At 47.6% G+C, this 20,215-nt stretch overlaps 2 protein-coding genes across 3 annotated transcripts in view; both read left to right on the plus strand.

The window, feature by feature from the left end:
• Window positions 1-393: 393 nt before the first annotated feature.
• Window positions 394-10,951, plus strand: ARGLU1 (arginine and glutamate rich 1). 2 transcript variants are annotated; one of them, XR_008234908.1, is made up of 4 exons: window positions 394-1,031; window positions 4,979-5,204; window positions 7,094-7,662; window positions 8,922-9,159. XR_008234908.1 is itself a non-coding variant. In XM_052785664.1 (4 exons), exons 1-4 carry the CDS (start codon window positions 676-678, stop codon window positions 9,084-9,086), a joined length of 831 nt encoding a protein of 276 aa, XP_052641624.1. In that variant the 5' UTR covers window positions 401-675; the 3' UTR covers window positions 9,087-10,951. The 2 variants fall into 2 exon arrangements, 1 of the variants encoding a protein (XP_052641624.1); XM_052785664.1 differs by having other exon boundaries at window positions 401-1,031; window positions 7,579-7,662; window positions 8,922-10,951.
• Window positions 10,952-18,013: 7,062 nt separating this feature from the next.
• EFNB2 (ephrin B2) overlaps window positions 18,014-20,215 on the plus strand; it is a 44,764-nt gene continuing 42,562 nt past the window's right edge. The window contains exon 1 of the mRNA XM_052785784.1: window positions 18,014-18,282. Coding sequence (XP_052641744.1) covers window positions 18,155-18,282 — 128 coding nt within the window. The 5' untranslated portion in view covers window positions 18,014-18,154. The remainder of the gene's footprint in view (window positions 18,283-20,215) is intronic.

The raw sequence follows: 20,215 nt of genomic DNA on the forward strand, positions 1-20,215 counted from the left end.
GCCCTGACTCCTGAGGAGCCTGCCCTCACCGCGGCCCAGCCGCCGCCCGACCGGCCCCGCGGCACTAACGGCAAGGACAGCACGGCTGCCGGGGACACCGGCGAGCGAAGCAGCTCCCCAGCGCACCGGCTGACCCCCGACGGCCCGGCCCCGCCGCCCTTAACCACCCCGGCCCGGCCCGGCCCCGCGTAACCTCCCGAACCGCCTCCTCCGCCGGCGGCAACGGCGGCGGCAACGCCGAGACTGGGCTGCGCGCATGCGCGGGGACACACGGTCTGCCTGAAGTGGGGGGGGGCGTTCCCTCCTGGAGCGACGCTCGCCATTGGTCGCCGAAGATTACCGAGTGCGTTCGTGCTCCTCCGGCGCGACGCCGAAGGCGGGGGAGCGAACGGCTCGGGCGCGGCGCAGCGCATTGTGGGGCGGAAGAGGAGAGTCACCGCTCTGCTAGGGCCGCCATCTTGCCTGCGTCCGGACTTGCTCCCGCTTTCGGGGCCTCCTCCTCCTCCTCCTCGCAGCGCGGAGCAGCGGGAAGGGAGAGGACGAGGGGCCCGCCCGGGCGGCGCCGATGCGTGCGGAGCCTCCCCGCACCTCTCCCGGGCGCCGCTAGCGGAAGGGGACGGGGGCGGCCGGGCGGTCGCCGGCGCGGCCTCTCCTCTCCTCCCCTCCTCTGCCGGGATGGGCCGGTCTCGCAGCCGGAGCTCGTCCCGCTCCAAGCACACCAAGAGCTCCAAGCACAACAAGAAGAACCGGAGCCGATCGCGGTCCCGCTCCCGGGAGAAGGAGCGGGCGCGGAAACGCTCCAAGTCCCGGGAGAGCAAGCGGAACCGGCGCCGGGAGTCGCGCTCCCGCTCCCGCTCCAACACGGCCCCCTCCTCCCGCCGCGACCGGGAGCGAGAGCGCGACCGCGCCTCCTCCCCGCCCGACCGCATCGACATCTTCGGGCGCACGGTGAGCAAGCGCAGCAGCCTGGACGAGAAGCAGAAGCGGGAGGAGGAGGAGAAAAAAGCGGAGTTCGAGCGGCAGCGGAAAATGTGAGCCCGGGGGCGGCCGCGGAGGGGGGGGGGGAGGGGGGAAGGGGGAAGGGGGGGTGCCCCGGCGCCCGTGCTCTGCGCGCCGTCCTCCCCCAGCCCGGGGCCGCCTGCGGCCGGGGTGACGGCCTTCAGGCCCTCGCCGAGGCCCGGCTTCTGCCCGCGCTCCCGCCGTCCCGCCTCCGCTTCCTAGAGGCCCGGTGCGGGAGAAGCCAGCCGCCGCCGCCGCTCTCCCACCCTGCGCGGAAACCGCGCTCCGCGGCAGCGGCCCCCGCGCCCCGCGGGCTTTGTGCCCCGGCCCCGGCCCCTCCCCTTGGCTGCGTGGAGCCGGTTCTGCGTCGAGCGGAGGCGGCCCGAGTTCCTCGGCGTGGGGTTTGGGGGACTACTGGGCGACGGTTGTCTTAACGGCTAGGGTTATCTTGTTTCTTTTGTTTTGTTTTCTTTCCATTTTCTTGCCAAACGGGGCGGTGAGATCCGGTGACTTGTTTCGTCTGAAACCTTTTTCCAGTTTTCCTTGTGGGGAATGTGGCTATTTATAAAGTCTACAGAGATAGATGAATTCTATTTTAATGAGCATTGGGTGCGCGTTAAGACGTTTAGCAATACTGTCGAGTTATGAAAGAGGCCTTTATGCAGCAGAGATAACGATGGTTTTAACAGTTGTGATAAAGTGGTTCTTGTTCTTTGACTGTTACCCTTGCTCGTTGGAGCACTGAATCCACAAATAGCACTACAGCCAAGTAGTTCTGTTAATTCTCAGGTGGAGCTTTGAGTTTTATTTCAGCGATGTTATTCTAATGAAATATTGATTGTAGTTCAGAAGGCTTGGTCACCCCGAGTTGTCGCTTTCGTTTTTGTTTGTCCATAATCTTCTTTGCTAACTTCGGAATGTGGCAGCGATGCCATCAAAAACTTGGCTAGTAACACAAACACACGTGAAAATGTTGAAGGCTTTTTGAGTTACTGATCCTAATTTTGTGGTTTATAATTTTAATCAGTACCTAAATTAGTAAAAAATACTCCATGCATGTCTGTGATGAAAAATTGGAACATGCTTAACAATTTGAGAATACAGTGAATTGTTTATCTTAGTCTTCTGGACTCGTGTGAGTTCATATGCAAGTACGTTTTCTATATAAGTTAGCTTTGAAATTTTAAAATGCTCCGTAAGTCTGTATAGGAGGAATATGACATTTGAGCGATATTGGCAACAGAATAGTAAACTTTTGAGGGTGAAACAATATTGGAAAAGATTGGGTATAGAATTTGGATGCTTCTAGAATACGCTTTAAATTTCAAAAAGATGAAGTAACAAAACTCAATAGAGTAGAAAACTATGGTATTTGAGTAAGTCATCTGTAAATCGTGTCATAGATGTTAGTATATACTCATGTTAAGGAAGGACGTACTTTCTTCCTGACTGAATTAACTAGTGGACAGTTCATGTATTGAAAATGACCTTCTTCTCGTGTCTGTTCAAATCTTAATACATAGCCTAACTTCTGCTTTTTCCTATAATGCTAGTCTTCTGTAAAGGCCTTGCAAGTACAACATTTTTTTTCCTCAGAAATCTGCTGAAATGTAAGCAGTTTCTTTTCTGCAGATTTTATAAAATTAGTCTTTTTAGAAGTAAGTGGAGCATACGAAAAAAACTTATCTGTTGCTCTCAAGTCGTGGCTCAGTAGGTCTGGATGATAAACTTGCACCTGTTCATAAAATACTGTAAGTTCATGCAATGTTAAAAAAATAATTAATGGTTGGTATTAACTACAGAACAAATCCTTGATATTTATATCTGTGTTTATAATTTGATTTTCTTGATAAACTCAAAGCCATTATATATATTATTATATATTTGTAATAATGTCATAGTCTATGATGTGAAAAGATATATTTGCTTGGTTTAATGAAATTCGAATGGAATTTGTTGGGGCGAGAAGAATGAAACGTGTGTGAGCACAGCGCTTAATTTGAGTACATCATCAGTTGCTGAGCATATTTGAAAACTTACTTGAGACATGAGTGTCAGGGGTTTTTTGGTAACTATGTACTATCTTTATTCAATTAGCTAACTTTTATTCTAGATTTCCCTGATGTTAAACGTAAAGTTAAAATAGTTCAATAAAACACGTGAATATGAGCTTTCTGAAAAATTATTTCTGTAGAACAGCCTCTTATGTATGCTAACCTGTATCAGTACAGGACAGTGAGAGTACTTGCAGCTGAATAAATACTCATAAGAGGGAAGAAAAGCCTTTAAAAATAAAAGGGTATTTGGTATACAAAGGATGTTTAAAAATCTGTCCAGAAAGGATTGTAGGTAGTGGCTTGGCAGCGACACGCTAACAGAATGGGGTTGATGCGTTTTTTCTGGATGGTGGTGGTGGTGGTCTAGTTTTTTTTGTTTTTCTGAAAAGACCACCTCAAGATCTTTTGTGTCGCTTTAGGAAAAGTGAATGCTGGCCTAATGCACCACGGGATAAGTTTGCTATCTGCCGAGGAACGTAAGAATAAAGTTTGTCTTCTGGGGCTGAATGTTTAAGTTGAGGGTTCCAGAACTTCTTACTGAAGGAGATAGACTATCCGTTTGGTTCAGTACACTTTTGAAAAGAAGATACATGAACAGGGGAAAGTGGGAGCCTTTCACCTCAGTATTTCACTTGTTTATCTAGGTCAGTAATCCTTACTTCATTATCTCCTATTGCATGTTTGCAAATTGTACCCTGGGAAATCTAAAAGTTAGTAAATCCTGTGACTTTTTTTTAAATGCGGCTTTTTTATGTCTCTCAATATAAATAAGAAAATGCAAACATTATGAAAATGACAGGATATTAGGATATTATAACAGTAGTTGCTATTCTAAATCGTGGATTTCTGGTGCTGACAGGCCAGAAGATATGTTTATAAAATTGTTCCGTTCTTCACAGAATACTTAAAATGAAAGTTCAGTTTCAAGGTTAAAAAGAACAACCTTCTCCCCAAAGCCCATAATGATTCTAAATAAACAGTACTATATGAACCATAGCTATACACTATTCACTTTTATTGGTCTTTGGATGTCTAATTGCGATATTGTACTAGTAATTAAGACCTGGAAGATTTTTTTTTCCTTCATTTGGTAATAAACCTGCGAATTGACCTAATCTTTTTGTATCCTTTTTAATGAAAACTTAAAACAGTGATCAGGCTAAGTGGTAATGCTGCTGCTAAACAAAAATAAAGAGAAGATGACATTTGAAAATGCTCCCAGAATTCGGAACATGGAAAACTGTAAAGTTTGCAAGGATTTATTTGGCGCTTGGTATTGGTATATTTTATTTTGGATAATTACAGTAGAAACAGAGTGCTGCAATAAATAAGTTAAGGAGAGCTGAGGTATTTGAAATTTGATAAGGTAAATGATTGGATAACTATATTACAGATACAACACCTGGAATTCTTGTTAAAATATTCAAATCACAAATTTTATTGCTTCTGTCTTCTATTTTAGTTATTAGAGATAAGTTTGATGCATCTGAGGTGGTGGCTTTAAGACAAGGTTTTGCAAAACATTATTGGTACATGTGGCTTAAAATTGAGAGTATTTAAATTCCTGAAGGGTGAAGGATGGCCAAAGTTGACTGGGGTCTCCCCCCCCCCCCCCCCCAAATGATGAAGAAGAAGTATGATAAGCAGTATTCTTAATCATCGTCTCTTGAGATATGGAGAGATGCTAAATATGGTACAGTTTGAATGGGTTCCTTGTGGCAGGAACACTGATTGCCTGAATATTCACTTTCCTTAAATGTAGGGCAAAACATTCTTTAAGTGTACGATCTGTGTGTATGAGGTGTAAAACTGTTTAAAAGTGATTCAGTAGCGTGGCTGATGCTGTGTATTTGAAAGAGTTTGTTTCAGTGCAACCATTTCTTATTGATTAAAAAGGTAATCCTTGTGTTTGCATTTCGTAGTCGTCAACAAGAAATTGAAGAGAAACTCATAGAGGAAGAAACTGCTCGAAGAGTGGAAGAGCTTGTGGCTAAACGTGTAGAAGAAGAGTTGGAGAAAAGGAAGGATGAGATTGAGCGAGAGGTTCTCCGCAGGGTGGAGGAGGCTAAGCGCATCATGGAAAAACAGTTGCTCGAAGAACTCGAGCGACAGCGACAAGCTGAACTTGCAGCACAAAAAGCCAGAGAGGTAACGCTCGGTCGTTTGGAAAGTAGAGACAGTCCATGGCAAAACTTTCAGTGTCGGTTTGTGCCTCCTGTTCGGTTCAGAAAGAGATGGAATACAGCAAATCTAATTCCCTTCTCGTATAAACTTGCATTGCTGCGAAACTTAATTTCTAGCCTATTCAGAGGAGCTCACTGATACTTAAACAGTTATTCTCCTAAAACCTGAACAAGGATACTTGATTTTTAATGGAACTGACCTACATATTTCAGAATTGTTTGAAACTTTTGCCATGGCTGCAGGATTTATCAGCGGTCCTTTCATTTTTGGGGAAGGGTATTGAAAATCTGTAATTATGTATCCTTCATTTGTTTCATTTTGTTTACATAGACTGTAAGAGGCTTTTGCCTTCAGTCAGGCAAAAAGCAGGGTCCAGCAGTGAGCTGCAGTACCTGTCTTTAACAAATAGGTTTCTTACTCTTCATTTAAAATGAACATTTTCCTTGAGCATACATTGGACTAATTCTGGGACTTCGAGCATAAGCCCATCCACGTCTTCACGAAGGATCTATGTCCAAATCATTATATCCATTTTTAATAACTACTAACAACTTTTTTTTTCCCTAGAAGTTATAAAAGAGCAGGTTGCCCTTGTCTGAAGTCAAGCTGAACATGTGACTTGGGTTTTTGTGGGGTTTTTTCCGTTTTGTTTTTTTTTTTTTTTTAATCAGCAGCTGGAGCAGAAGCTGAAAATGTCTTTCTGTGAGACAGTAATTTGCTACTAAAGGCTTTGACGCCTGCCTGCACCAATCATTCCAGGATCCAGAAAATTCAAGACAAACTTTAAACTGTAAAGGAAGTTTGTGCTAAATAGTCATAAGTCTCAAATGCCTTTTTCACTCTATACTTCCTGCACAATTTATTTTCAATTAATGTATTGATTGGCTTACAAAAGGAAAGACAGTAGCAATGAAGCTTTCCCCTTCATACTAGAAGTGACTTGTCTGTCACATAGTATCTTTAAATTAATAAAAAAAAACAAACAAAAAAACCACGGGAACACTGAGTTACAACAAATATTAAGAATATACATTACACTTGTCTTGCAAATTCAGACTTTACTATGAAAGAATTTAAGTTGAATTTAGACATCTGTAGTCAGCAAATGCTTCATGTATAGAGGTTTTCATTTGTTCAGATGGATGACTTTTTTTTTTTTTTTAAAAAGTATTTTTGCTATTGTCAGTGTGATGTGGAGAAGTCCCATCAGTTCTTTATAACGCAGAATAAACTTCCATGCCTGGAGTGAACTGTGCTAGCTAGTAGCTGGTTACTAGTCATAGTAAGAAGTTTTCTCTTCATATGCTTGCTTTGTTCGTATTAACTTTTTTTTCTTACACAGACACAAACCTCTGGCTAACTTTAAATCTTCCAAATACTAAAATAATTCGGATATATATATTACGTGAACTGAAACACCTCAAAAGCTTTCACGCAGTCTTCATATTTATGACTTGCATAACAGAGTTCCATAAAATTCACCAAGAAAACAACAATTACAAGGCTTTATTTCCTGATCTTGCCTTCCCTGGACTCCTGAATTCCAAGTTCAGACTGCAAATGACAGTTTCAGCTGTCTTAAAATTGTCAAAATATTGAATGTTAAGTCCATTCTCCCCATGAAAGAAGCCCATAGCTCCATGAAGTATGGATTACCATTTGTATTTTTCACTAACAGTAAATGTATTTTTCTTATTAATTGTTTGCCTTAGGAATGATTTACATATTTTTGTTCCTTCTTATCATAAACATCTGCATTCCTCAGCTCAGCCTTCCTTGTATGTTGTTTCTTTATAAATGGTTGAGCTGCTGATGCAGGTATTGCCAAGCTAACAGTACAAATCATTTTAAAGAGGAAGCTGGCGCGTATGGCAGCCGAGGAGCACACTCTGCAGGACACTGGACAAGACAGTAAATATTCAACTTTTAATGCTGATTAAAGGAGTATAGGTAAAGAATACGTAGGTATACTTAATTGGTGAGACAAACTATTCACTTTATTTATATTTTCTATTTTACTTTTTAATTTGGTAAATACTATCCAGTTTTTGTAGTTGTCCTTGTTGATTTGTGTGATATTAAAATTCTAGTAATAAATTGTCAGGATTCTATGATTAGGGAGGGTTTAGTTGGTTGCTGTTTGGACTGGGCGGGGTGATTTAAATTGAGTACTAGAAACCAGTTTTAGTGGCTGCACAATTTACCGTTGTGAGACAAAATAGGTGGCTGTAAAGCTGCCACTTTAAGTCAGTTCACAGAAGAATTCTGAGAAAGATTAGTGAACATGCAGAAATGAGTATTCTACTTTACTAACATCTTGCCCTGTCCTCCCCTTTAGGAAGAAGAGCGTGCAAAGCGTGAGGAACTAGAGCGAATACTAGAAGAGAATAACCGAAAAATTGCAGAAGCACAAGCTAAACTGGTATGTGAAGATGTAGTTAACCGTTCTGTAGGGGAATACAGGTCCCTCTGCCTGATTTGCAACACAATTAAACAAATTGACCCTTTCTAGAGTTGAACTCGGCTGTTGCCGGTTATGTCAGTACTGTTGCTCTCCTTCCCTTCAGCATGAGAGACCAGATCCTTAGCAATAAGACTAGTCTGAAAAAATAGTTCAGGAGCAGTTCATTTAGAGGAAGGTAGTTGCGTTCAGAACTTAGAAAGTACATTCATAAATGTATCTCACAGGGAAGGTTGAAGAAAGTTTGCAAACTCGTTCAGCTTCTAGAGCAGAAGTGACCAATTCTGTTTTGTTGAGCAGGACAAGTACAAACTGGATTTGAGACTAGTACAATGGTGATGTACAAGTGCTGAAAGGGGCTTTCAGCATAAGCTTAAGGTGTCTAACTTATGACAGTCTAGCTTGCGTTGGTACTCCAATCCTATTTAAGCAGGTGCCTGTCTCATGAGAACATTCAATATGATTTAGCCGATTCTAATCAATTAATGATAAGCCAAACAAAGCTGCTTCTAAATCCTGATTGAACTCTTATCAGCTTCAATTACCCAAGTAATTACACCATTTTCAGGTAAAGATGATGCTTCTTAAAACTGTTTGCTTGAACGACATCTGCTTTAGATCTCTTTCTGTTTTACCCTTTTCTCAACTTCGTATGGTGGAAATGGAACAAATAGAAACTGTAAAGTATTAACTGACGTAATGAACAAAATAAGCAGCTTTAGAAGACCACTGGAAGAGCTGTAAGAACCATAAGTCAATGTAAGAATTGACTTGTTACAAATCAAGTAAAGATGGTTTTGAATTAAGAGGGGTTTTTAGGTGGGTTTTGGAGTGGGGAGACCTCTGTTTGAAGGTCTGTTACTTCATTATATTGTGCCTTCATCTGACACATGACAGGTGTCGGGAATTTCTCTCTATACACTGACTTCCTTAATTAAAATGTAATGTGGTGTTTGCAAGGCAATGCTGAAAAACATTGCATGTGAGCACTCAAGATCTTGATACATTAGCTGTAGGAAGTTTTCAGTGTTTCTTCTAAACTCAATTCAAATAACCATTTTCTAAATAGCTTCCCTGAAACCAGCTATGGCATCTAGCTCAGGTAGGACTGCTTACATACCTGTGCAGGATTGGACGTGTTTGGAAGTTAATATGGACTTGTAAATTGCTTTTATGACTACAAAATATGCTGGCCTAAATTCTACCATTTTCATATATAGGCTGAAGAACAATTGAAAATTGTTGAAGAACAAAGAAAGATTCATGAGGAGAGGATGAAACTAGAACAAGAGAGACAACGTCAGCAAAAGGAAGAGCAAAAAATTATCCTGGGCAAAGGAAAGTCTAGGCCAAAACTGTCCTTCTCACTAAAAAGCCAGGATTAAATTGCAACTCTGAACTCTTAAAAGAAAAAAAAGAAACAAAAAAACCCAACAAAAAAGGAAAACAAAAAGAAACTTTGTATGGTAGCTTCATGTTGAAGTGTTTTTTGGTTTTTTTTTCTCTCAAAATTTTTTTTTTTGTCTTTTTTGAAAGTCTGGAAAGTTAGCTTGTTCTAATAGGGGCTGTGCTCTGCAATTCTTAATTTTTTTTAAACTTCCATTAAGTTAAACCCTTATCAGATCATTGTTGCCTTTTAGAGGGTAATCTGTTCTCATCAATTTTGTTTCCGTATTAGTGGTCTGAAGCAGATCAGGTCACTTTATGAATCGTGGATGATCTGATAAGGTTTTACTGACCTACGCATCAGAGTTTGACTCTGATAATTGACAGAAATTTATACTGGGTATTGCTGACTTTTAATTTTTTTTTTTTTTTAAAGTCAGTAAATACATGAGTAAATTGCCATAGTATTACTGGACCTCTGTGGTTTATTGTTAAATCAGTGTCCTATGATACTGTCCCATTGTTGCGCTTGATGTTCCTGATACAGGTAAGGAAATAGTTTGTCACTTCTGCTATGAATACATAGAGAGAGTTCAGTATTGTCTCTGTTAGATTTGTTTTTATTACATTGACAGCATTCAACCAGCGTTCCCCATTGTGTAAATAAACCAATTTGCTGAATAAAGTGAAAGTCTTAAATTCATATGTTTAAGTAAATTTTTTTAGTACACTTCTATAAACGGCTATAAGAGTGACAGTTCACATTATTAAATTCAAAACTATAGTGGTATTTTTTAAATTTTGCTTTAAACTATTGTGGCTTCTCCTACTTATAATGCAAAATTACACATAGTAAAAAAATCCCTGCAGTTGTGAATGTTTTTGATGGCTGCTGCTGTTTTCATGAATGTTGGTTTTTATTCTGACAGAGACTTACTTCAGCTGTAGTATCATGTTCAAGCAGCTGTTTGGCTTACTGCACCCAGACCAATACTTCCATATCTAATCCCCTTCAGTTCACCTCATAATATAGTATATTGTATAAATTAAGGTCGTTACCACATAATGAATCTGATGGATCCTAAAGGATTTAAAAATGGAACTTTTTTCCCAAAGGACTGGACCGGCTAGCATACTCGAAGTGAAAAACAGGAAGTGAAATTCTGTCTAAATGTATTGTTTTAGCCAGAAAGCAACTGTTATTCATATACAGATCTTGAATGTTATCCATTTATATATACAGGTTTTATTTTGAAAAATGAAACTACAGATTGAAAACTATATATAAAAGTCCCCTTTTGTATATAATTCTTCTAACAAAACCTGGATTACTATAGCTTGTCCAGTTCTAAAACTTTCTTTTTCCTGTCAGCGTGCAACATCTCTAGTAACCGTAAAATGAAAGTTACCGGTAGTTGCCTGAGCATTTGAATGTCACTGGACAAAGGTGGAAATAATTCCTGATATTCCCAAAGGATCTGTTTCTGTAGATTTGGCAAATTAAATGTGGGAGCAAGTTAAGTGTGCCACTGCAAGCAGTGTTCAACATGCTTTGTATGAAACCCGGGCTTGGGGGCCGACCGATATGTATTGCTTTGTCCAGTATGTCAAGAAAAATGTGAAGACAGTAAAATACCTACACTATTACTGTACTTAAATTTGTCTATATATTGTATTACAAAAGAAGGTTGAAGGTTGCTTAACGCATAGAAGCAAAAACTGAAGCCAAGTAAATCATGTACATGACCTGTTGGCAGGAGCAGGCTGTATTTAAAGCTCAACTGATACCTGTATTTCTAAAACAGAAAACATCCCCTGTTCCCTTATGAGAAACAAGCTATTAAAAGTCAATACTCAAAACAGACCTATGCATTTTTGTTTCCTCTCCTCTTCAAAAAGCAAGAAGCTAAGTTCTCATACACGCAGCTATGGTACCCAGCATTTTGTTCTACCTCACTCATTTGCTGCTAAATAATAACATTTGTTCTTTACGCTTAACATTGCGTAGGCTTAGACCCCGAGAGGTTTTTTTCAATCGCACCTTTAGGACTACTGTGTGGACAAAATCACAATTAGATGGCCCTTTCTGCCGTTCCACACCTCCCTACCTGTGTGTCCTTCCCTGCTGCCCTCGTAAAAGGAAAAGCAGCTAATATTATTTTTCTGTTGGGCAGAAGTTCAGTTGGTGGAAACCACTGCCTCTTTACTGTCCTAAAGCATGCTGCGTTTGTTCCATAGCTTTTTGTAGACCCGGTGCGGGTCGATGTCACATTTGCATTATTCTGGGCTTTGCTTTCTTTTTAAAATTACTGTAGGACTTCAGGGATACTATTGATTCCTAGGAAAATAGAGGTGCGTGCGGTTTGGGAGGGGGGTAAATGGACATTTGGTGGTAAGAACTTGAGATGTTCTTATATTCCCTTAGAACTTGATACCCGTCTAACGCAAAGCAGGTTAGAACATTGGCTGATGTTTAGGTAGTGATTAAACTGAATATGAGCTTGGGGGGGGGGGTGTCTACATGAGGATATTGACTTAACTAAAAAAATTGCTGTTAGAAATTGTGTTGGCTGTTTTAATTTTTCTTTCAGTACAGAGTTTGGAGTTTCAACTTCAAATTTTGGTTAGACAATTTTTGGATTGTTTTGGGGTTTTGTGTTGTGTGTTGGGTTTTTTTTCTTCCCCCTTCCCTCCCCAAGGAGGCAGGTAGGCATTTTTTGTTGCCACCTACCTCGAGCAGTATTCATTTCCCTTACGTCATGACAGAAGAGATCTTCGTTTTCCCAACCCCTGTTCATAAATGCCCTGGAGACTTGTTTTAATACTGAACAATGCATCTCTCCGGCAGAGGCAGGAGCGAGCGGAAGGCCTTAACGGCAGTATCCTAGCAGTGTGCTGTTACTTTGGAGATTTGTTAAACTGCCCTTTGAACTTCCCGTGTTCGTTACCATCATTTTTCCAAGCACAAGTGGAAAGCTGACTGCTGTGAAATGTATTGGAGAGCTGATGTCCTTGAAGCTTAGCAAAGCAGAGGCAATTAGGTTGGCGAGATGTCTGAGGTGCCAAGCAACTGCATACCTACGTATAGACAGATATGTCAGTCTTATCTTACTAAAGTATCAATACTTTATTCGCTCCTATCTTGTCTTGAAAAAGAAGGATCTATCTTCGTTGTCTCTCCTTTTCTCTTAAGCTTTGTGTCACCTCAGACACCTCAGCCTGCCTATCGCCCTTGCTGACGCAAAGATGGTAAAGCCCTCTTTCTGATGCTATCAACGTGCCCTCTTACCGTCATTTCGAGTTTCTGTGCTGTTTTCCGCACTTTCACCAAATGTGAAGGCACTGGTTGTGATTCACTCTTAACTGCGTGGAGGGTCTCGTTAAACATTTTCAGAGTATTTGGGGATGTGTTGTCCCTTTGGCAAGCAGGAGGAAAATGATTAGCTCTGTTGTTGCAGGGTCTCAACTCGGTGCAAGTTCAGGTGAAATTCAAGTTGATAAACACTCTTCAGTTCGCATTGCAGAGGTGATTTCTTTCTGAAGAGAACGGCGGAGCTGCCTGCGTGCCCGAGGCTCATTCCAAGGCAGGAGGATATGGTCCAAATGCCTGGGCTGGTACAGTTTCGGACCAACAGGCCCGTCCAGCTGGAGCAGAACCGCGGCTTTCACGCACCTCTGTTCCGATTCCATGCCAGCACCACCAAATGCGTCCACGTCAGGGTTATCCCCCTCTTCCCATCCCACTGTTTTGTTAGCCAACTGAAGAGTGCTGAGCCTCTGTTGACATTTCCGTCCTGAACAACCTAATGCTTCCGATCGTCTTTCCTGGACTGACATGTTGAAGCGAGGGTTACGCTGGCTCAGCAGTTAGCTCTGCATGGGGGGGACACAAACCCTTCTAAAGGTCGGTCGTGTAGCAGAAGTTTGATCCCCGGTCTTGTTTCCCATCCCATGTATCTCGTTGTAGACCACAAAATAACGCAAGAATTTTTGTTTTCACGGAGTGAAACTGAGGATCAGTATAAAAATAAGTCAAACAGAGTTAAAATGCACGGTTAGGCGGTACCAACTTTTTTTCTGATTTTGATTACAAGGCTGCTTGAATTTTGTGGCTGTATTTAGGAGGAGCCAAGCTCATTTTCTACGAAGCTACGGTTAACCAAAATTGCAGTTATAAAACAGACATGGAAGAGACCAGTTAACGTCTAGATAAATGCTCACTCTACCTGTAAGTGCAGAAAACGCATTGTTATATTGTGAATGGTATTTTAGGAGCTGTTTCAAGTATCCGGCATACTTGGCCTTTTGTACAAACAACAAAATCCCTTTAAATCAGTAAGTGTCAATCATGCAATCATTTGTCTTTATAAAATTTAGCAATAATTGTATCTATTGAGTTATCTCTTTTCAACTTCCAACATTGGTAAATTTTCCAGTAACGATGAACGATGGTGAGCTTTTCCACTTCACACAAAATTTCACGTGCCATGTATTCTCGTTGCGGCTGTTCAGGCTGATGTTTAAAAGAGAATTGGGGGTTGTGGGCCCAATCCTGATCCCGTTCAGATTAGCTGCCTTTTTGTTACAGATTCCGTAGGATCAGAGCCAATATCCATGTCCTTATTGCCCGCATCGCTGTCGGAAAGAAGCCGAAAGGGGTCATTCAGCGAGAAACCCGATTTTGGCCGTAAGGCCGGCTGGAGGACCAGAAATAAAAAAGGTTTCCGCGGTGCCGATGGCAGAGCCCCGTTTTTTTTCCCCTGAAGGGAAAGACGGGTCTCACCTGCTCGCTGGCCCCGCTCATCCACCCACGCACCCCCCACCCACGCCCGGGCGCAGGGGACGGCGGCCCCGCTCCCACGGCCCCGCGGCAGGATTTCCTCTCCCCCGGAGCCTGTCCCACGCGAGTTTGTCTGCCAGGAAACCGCGTTCTCCGCGGAACCCGAAATATCTGCCGGGCCCCTCCTCCCGAAGCACCCCCCCGAGAAGCCGCCGCTTCCTCGCTTCCTACTACTTGGGAGCTTTTCTTGGTTTTAAAGCCCCCGGCCCCGAGGCGTACCCTCACGTTTCCTCCGTGTCCGGGGCGATTCCCGCTGCTCCTCGGAAGGGAGACGGGAAAGTTGGAGGCCGATGGAGCGGGGGGACGGGGACGGGGACGGGGATGGGATGGGGATGGGGATGGGGATGGGGATGGGGAGGGACCGCGACCGCACCGCGGCTGCCCAGGGTCTCCGCGCTCCCGGTCCCGACCCCTTCTCGGACCCGCAAATAACTCCGCGGCGCAAAAAAAATAAATACATAAAAAAAAAAAAAAATAAAAAGAAAGCGGCCCCCAGCCCAGCCGCGGGGATCGGCCCCTCCGGCAGAAGAGGGTGACCGGAGCGGGGCGGTCACCGCGCCCGCGTTTCTTTGGCTGCCTTAACCTTTGTGGCTGGGGTTATCTCGGAGATAAGTTCCCGGGTTTCTCTAGGTTCTTGCTTAAAAAGTGACTTTATTAACGCGGGTTTCTGTACACCTACAGCGTGCATCAATAGGATGCTGGAGAGTAAACAGCTGTATTTACGTAAAATGATTAGCCGCTGGACAATAGAAGTCGAGCGATATATTTAGCTACAGGAGGATATTTTCAGACAATACCAGGGCTCTTCATTTCCTCTGGTTTACTTAAAGCAAGGATACGGGGAGTTAGAGGTCACAGTTTACTCACAGCTTTTACAAAACACCGCTCGTAACCTTTTGCTTCAAAACAAACAGCAGAAGCAGCAGCGCAAAATTGAGGTAAACCTATTTTACACGTCTCCGTCGCCAGAAGCGTTTATCAGGCTCGGTGTTTACACTGGCTCGCGACTGGATACCCAGCGTACATTTGCTTAAAAGTTTAATAATTAAGTGATTTCCTCCCCTCACGGGCGGAGCTCCCCTTTGATGCCCCTCGATGTGCATAGATACCCCAGCGCTGGCTCCCACTCGAGTGCTAAGTTTCCGTCCTGGGAATCGGATCCTTTTCCACCAAATTGCGTCGCCGGATCTGCAATTCCTTCCTCACTGCAAATTAAATTTAATTAAGCAGTTTACTTAAAACGTATTCGATGTTTTGTGTGGAAAAGCAAACTGATTTCCTCGTTTCCTTGAGCGGTAGATTTCATTAGAGAACTACCAAACACAATTAACACAAAATCTATGGGGCATCGAGCGCGCCTCAAATCTCCTTTTCCCTTCTGTAGCGAGGGAGAGGAGCGGGGGCGGGGGGGGGCTCAAACACCGGGTTAGTTAAAAAAAAAAAAAAAGAGGGTGGTGGGGGGGAAGCAATCATTTTCTTCCAAATTGATCAGGGAAATAAATTAAATAGATTACGGTGCCAGTCCTTTTCCTTATAAGGGCTTCTTCGCCTTCGTCCGAAAGCCGGAGGAGCACCACCACTGACCCGGTTTTTAAGTAATTTATTCCCGTACTTCTTCGGGAATAAAACTCTGCGAAACCGGCTTTTTTACGCTCTGCTGCAGCGTGCTCGGTGCGTGCCTCAGCTGAGGGGCAGGGAAACGGGGGAGCGCCGTCATTTCCTGGGATTTCGCTTTTAATCCCTTCTGCAGGTACGAGCTTGGCAAGAAATCCCCGCTGGAAGAAATTCGGTAATACCCCCCCCCCCTTCGTTTTACAGCAGCCGCTCCGACATCACACCCACCAGCCTTTAAGCCGGGGCACAGCTCTCGGCGCGGACCGTGTGCGTCCCGTCACCCCCCCGGGGCCACCCACCCGTGACCGGCCGGCATTCTTTCGGCGCGGGGAGGGGGGGGGGAACCGGCTGGGCAGTGCGGGAGGCGCGGGGGTGGCGGGGGGGGACACACACAGGGACGGGACAGCCGAGGGGGGACCGCTCCCCCCCCCCCACGCCCACGCCCCGCCGTGTGCTGCCGCCGGCCGCTAGTGGGAGCTGTGGCCCCGTGGAAGTGCCGCGGGAGCTGCCGTGCGCCGGGCACCCAGCGGCGACCCCCCCCCCCCCCCCCCGGGGGAAGCATCTCCAGCGCTACCCGCGGGTTGCTCCCCCCGGCCAGAGATGCACTAAAAGAGCCAGGGGCCGGTTTGATACGCGGGGTCCGGAAAAGAACGGGGTCCTAAAACTGACACCCCCCCCCCCGGAAAAAAAAAAAAAAAAAAAAAAAAAAGGTAAGGGACCCCGCAGCCGCCCCCAGTGCCGCTCCGCGTCCCCCTGAGGGGGCTCCGCGCCCCCGGCCCGGTGTCGCGCAGCCGGATGAACTGTGAAACCCGGGCGAAGCTGCGGGAAGGGCCAGGCGGGACCGAGCCGGGACACACACACACACGGAGCCCCCTTCCCCCGGCGGGACGCCCGCGGAAAGTTGCGCGGGGAGCTCCGCGCCCGCGGAGGGCCGGCAGGCGGGTTCTCCCGGGGGGGGGCCGCGCCCCGGGCGAGCGGGGAGGGTGCGGGAGAGCCCCGCGGCCCCGCCGCTCCCCCCCCCCCCCCCCCGGCTCTTCCAACAGCGGCGTGCTTGAAAACCGCTCAGGTTTAGCGAAGACGGGTGTTGGGGTGGGTTTTATTTCATTTTATCCCCCCCCCCCCCCCCGATTTCTCCCCGCGTGGGCCAGCCGCGCTCTCCCGCACAGCCCCAGCGGGACAAAGAGCGAGCGGGCTCTCCCCCACCACCCCGCCGGGGCCGGGGCCGGGTCCCGGGGTTCGGCTCCCGGGGTTCGGCTCCCGGTGCCGGTGCCGGTCCGGGGGGGTGTTACCTGCCGGCCCTGCTCGGCCGGCCCCGGCGCGGCCCCGCCCGCCCGCCGCGGCGGTTAAGTGACACACGCGGCGCCCAACCAGCGCGGCGGCCCGGCGGCGGCCCTATGAGCGGCGGCGGCGGGGCGGCGGGGCCGCGCTTATATGGCTACGGCGGCGCGCTGCCGCCGGCCGCGCTCCTGCGCCGGGGACTGGCCGCGGCGGCGGCAACAGCGGCGGCAACGGAGGCATCGCGGGTGGAAGGCGCCGCGGAGGGAACGGAACGGACCGGACCGGAGCGGAGCGGGCCGGCCGCGGCTGGTGTGCCGCTCCTCCTTCCGTCCTGCTCCTCCGCGCCGGGCTGCGCGGCGGCGCAAGTCCCACGCCCGGCTCTCCTCCTCATCCTCCTCCTCCTGCCGCGGCGCGCACTGCGGATCTCGCAAGGGGAGAGAGAGAGAGAGAGGGGGGGACGTTTTGGCGCTGCGACCCCCCCCCCCCCCCGCGTTTTGTTGGCTTTGTGTTGTTTTTTTTTTTTTTCCTAATTTTTTTTTAATTATTATTTTTCGCCCCCTCTTTCTTGCCCTGTTCCGCTCCGGGGGCTTTGCCGGAGACAAGGACAGCAGTGCCCCCCGGGGAAGCCGGAGCCCCGCCGATGCGCCTCCCCGGGACCGGGGGAGCTGACTCTCGGAGTGGATTTATTGACTCGCGGTTGGTTCCGAGCTCCCCGAAACAGCCCGGGCTGGTGCCTGTGCGGATTGCAAACTGCGGGGAGCAGTGAGAGACACGCAGGAGGAGCCTCCTGCCGAGGCTGTGTGCCTTTCCCCACCACCCCCCCCCCCGACCCCTCTCATTTCTCTCCCCGCCGCTTCTGTCCTTTTACCTTTTTTCACTCCTTTCCACGCGAGCCGTAGACACTGTGACCGCGTATGGCGCACTGGATCCAAATGGGAGTTGGCAGTTTGAGTGGCATCTTCCAAGGCAGCCGGGAGACCCCCGGTCAGAGGAAGGACTGAGGCGGCTGCGATTTTTTTGTCGTTCTTGCTGTTGTTACTTCGGAGGTAGCTTGGATCTTACCTCGCGGGAGAGTTTCCTACGTGCGAGTGGCAGACGTGACTCAGTAAATCTGCTTGCGGCTCTCACCGAGTGCATCGCCGACCCTTCGCGTGTGATTTTTAACTGTTTTTATTTTGTTGATTCTTTTATTTTTCGTTCTTTCTTCCCTACCGATCGTCCCGGCTGTTGGGATACCGCCCCCCCCCCCCCCCCCACGCCCCGCCGTTGCCGCTCAGGTGCCGGGGCAGCGGCGTTGGCGAGGCTCCGGGGAGGGACCCGGTGCCGCCCGCCACCATGGCAGCGCGGCGGCGCGACGCCTCCGCCTGGAAGTACTGCTGGGGAGTCGCGATGGTGTTGTGCAGAACCGCGCTGGCCAGGTCCATCGTTTTGGACCCCATCTACTGGAATTCCTCCAACCCCAAGTAAGTTCCCATCCCGCTCCCGCCCGCCGCCTCCCCCGGGGGCCGGCGGTGCGCGGAGTTGGGGCGGCGGGGGGGGGGGGGGGGGGCCGGTGCCGCGGCCGCCGGGAGCCGCGGGGACGGGGCGGGGGAAGGCTGCGAGCGGCGGCCACCGGGGACTTGGGCCCGGGCTTCCCGGGGCGGCTGGTCGGTGTCACGGCGGAGCTGCCCCGGGAGGGGGGGGGGGGGGGGGGCGGCGGCGGGCTGCCAGGGAAGGGGGGTGATCCTCTTCGACTTGTCCGTCTGCGGGTGCAGGCTCGTCCCGTTGACTCCCGCGAAGTTACATCTGCTTCTAGCAGGGCTAAATTTGGTTGTGGAGTTGATGGTATGGAGGCACATGGCAGTGAGTAATGAAGTAAGCATTACCCGTCACACAACCATTTAGTGTCATTCTTCATTAACAAACCCAGGCGAAAAAGTACATGCGTTCCCAGGACTTCACTCGCAAAGCACACTCTTAAAACAGAAGCGTATCCTTTAAAAAACTTCTTTACTTAAACATACAAAATTCTTGCTGTGGGGAAGAGGAACTCTTTGGGAAGTGGCCCGTCTTTCTAAAGAGAAATCCGAGTCGGTGACGAAAAAGTATTCCTACTTCTCTTTTTGTCCCCTTTCATTTTTGACACGCAAAATAAAAGTTGGCTTCGTTCAGTTGTGAAATCCTCTGAACTTCTGTGATTAGAACCACTGTTTTAGAGAACGCAGATCACGGGGGGGGGGGAAGAAGTGGTCTGTAATGAGTTTAGGGCGTTTTACACCAGAAATGGGTTAAAATAACTTCTTTTAACTCGTGCTGTGTCTTCACTTCTGTGTATTTGAAAGCAAACCGTATGCATTGTGTTCGCTGAATTTCGAATTTCCGATTAAACCCACGCCTTGTTTTCCCGGGGGACTTTTTAGAGGCAATGTTGGGTGGCGATGAGGCAAGGCGAGCAGAGTGAGTGTTTCCTGGCTCGGGGGGGTTAACGCTGGGGTGGGTGGCAGGGTCTGCGGGAGTGGGGTGGAGATTTCAAAGTTCGGAGCAGCATCTCCAGTTTATCAATGACGGCTGGAAAGCGAGACTAGTTACCTACCCTTGCTCCCACTGAAGGAAGAACTCACTGCAGATTTCTGCCAGTGTTTTTTCAATAATGGACGTATTTTCTGTAAAGAATCTTACAGAGATGCAGCAGTTTTCTGATCTCTTTTAAAAGAAAAAAAAAAAAAAAAATTCGTATGGAAACCGACAGGACTGCTGCGGACTGCTCAGTCCGGTGGTTTTATTCCTAGCACTGTGTGACAGATGATCGTTTTTATCTCTGCGCCAGGCGGGAAGCCAGTTAAAATAAAGTTTAGCTCCAGCCCCTGGCTCGGCGCTTTGCTGCTGCCGCCCAGCCAAAGCCTTCCTTTGCCGTGAGAACGGTACGACGGAGCGACCTGGCCGCTGCGTTCTCCACAGTCGGAGGCTGCGAGCCGGGGTCGCGTCGCCCGGGTCCGTGGGCCTGCCGGGCCGGCGGTCAAGGAGGAAGGAAGGAAGGAAGGGTCCCGGCGGGGAAAAGAAGGAGGAAGGGTCCCGGCGGGCGCCCGCCGCCGTCCCCGGCCCGGCCGGTGCCTCCAGAGGTCACTGTGCCAACGCGGGAGAGCCAGCCCGGGCTGCGCCGGGCGCTCCGGCGGCAGCTCGGCCGGTGGCTCTCGTCAGCCGGCAGGGAGGGGAGCCCGGCCGGCCGAGCCGCCGCGTTCAGCCCTCCGCGCGGGGCCCGGGGATATGCTTCCCGCATCAACTGCGAGCGGTGTTTGCATTTGGCTTAATTTTGAACGGCTTGATTACAAAAACGGGTTTGGATGTTGTTAATGGTAGATCTAATGATAGTACCTAATTACTTTTTCAACTTAAACGCGCGCTTAAAAATGGGCTGTG

The sequence above is a fragment of the Harpia harpyja genome, chromosome 4 (genome assembly GCF_026419915.1).
Source record: "Harpia harpyja isolate bHarHar1 chromosome 4, bHarHar1 primary haplotype, whole genome shotgun sequence".
Classification (NCBI taxonomy): domain Eukaryota; kingdom Metazoa; phylum Chordata; class Aves; order Accipitriformes; family Accipitridae; genus Harpia; species Harpia harpyja.

Excerpts from the sequence above, each read along its gene's own strand:
- ARGLU1 (XM_052785664.1), top strand. The coding sequence starts at position 676 with ATGGGCCGGTCTCGCAGCCGGAGCTCGTCCCGCTCCAAGCACACCAAG. Across the intron at positions 5,205-7,578 it reads CAGCACAAAAAGCCAGAGAG|GAAGAAGAGCGTGCAAAGCG; the intron begins GTAACGCTCGGT and ends CCTCCCCTTTAG. Across the intron at positions 7,663-8,921 it reads CAGAAGCACAAGCTAAACTG|GCTGAAGAACAATTGAAAAT; the intron begins GTATGTGAAGAT and ends TTTCATATATAG.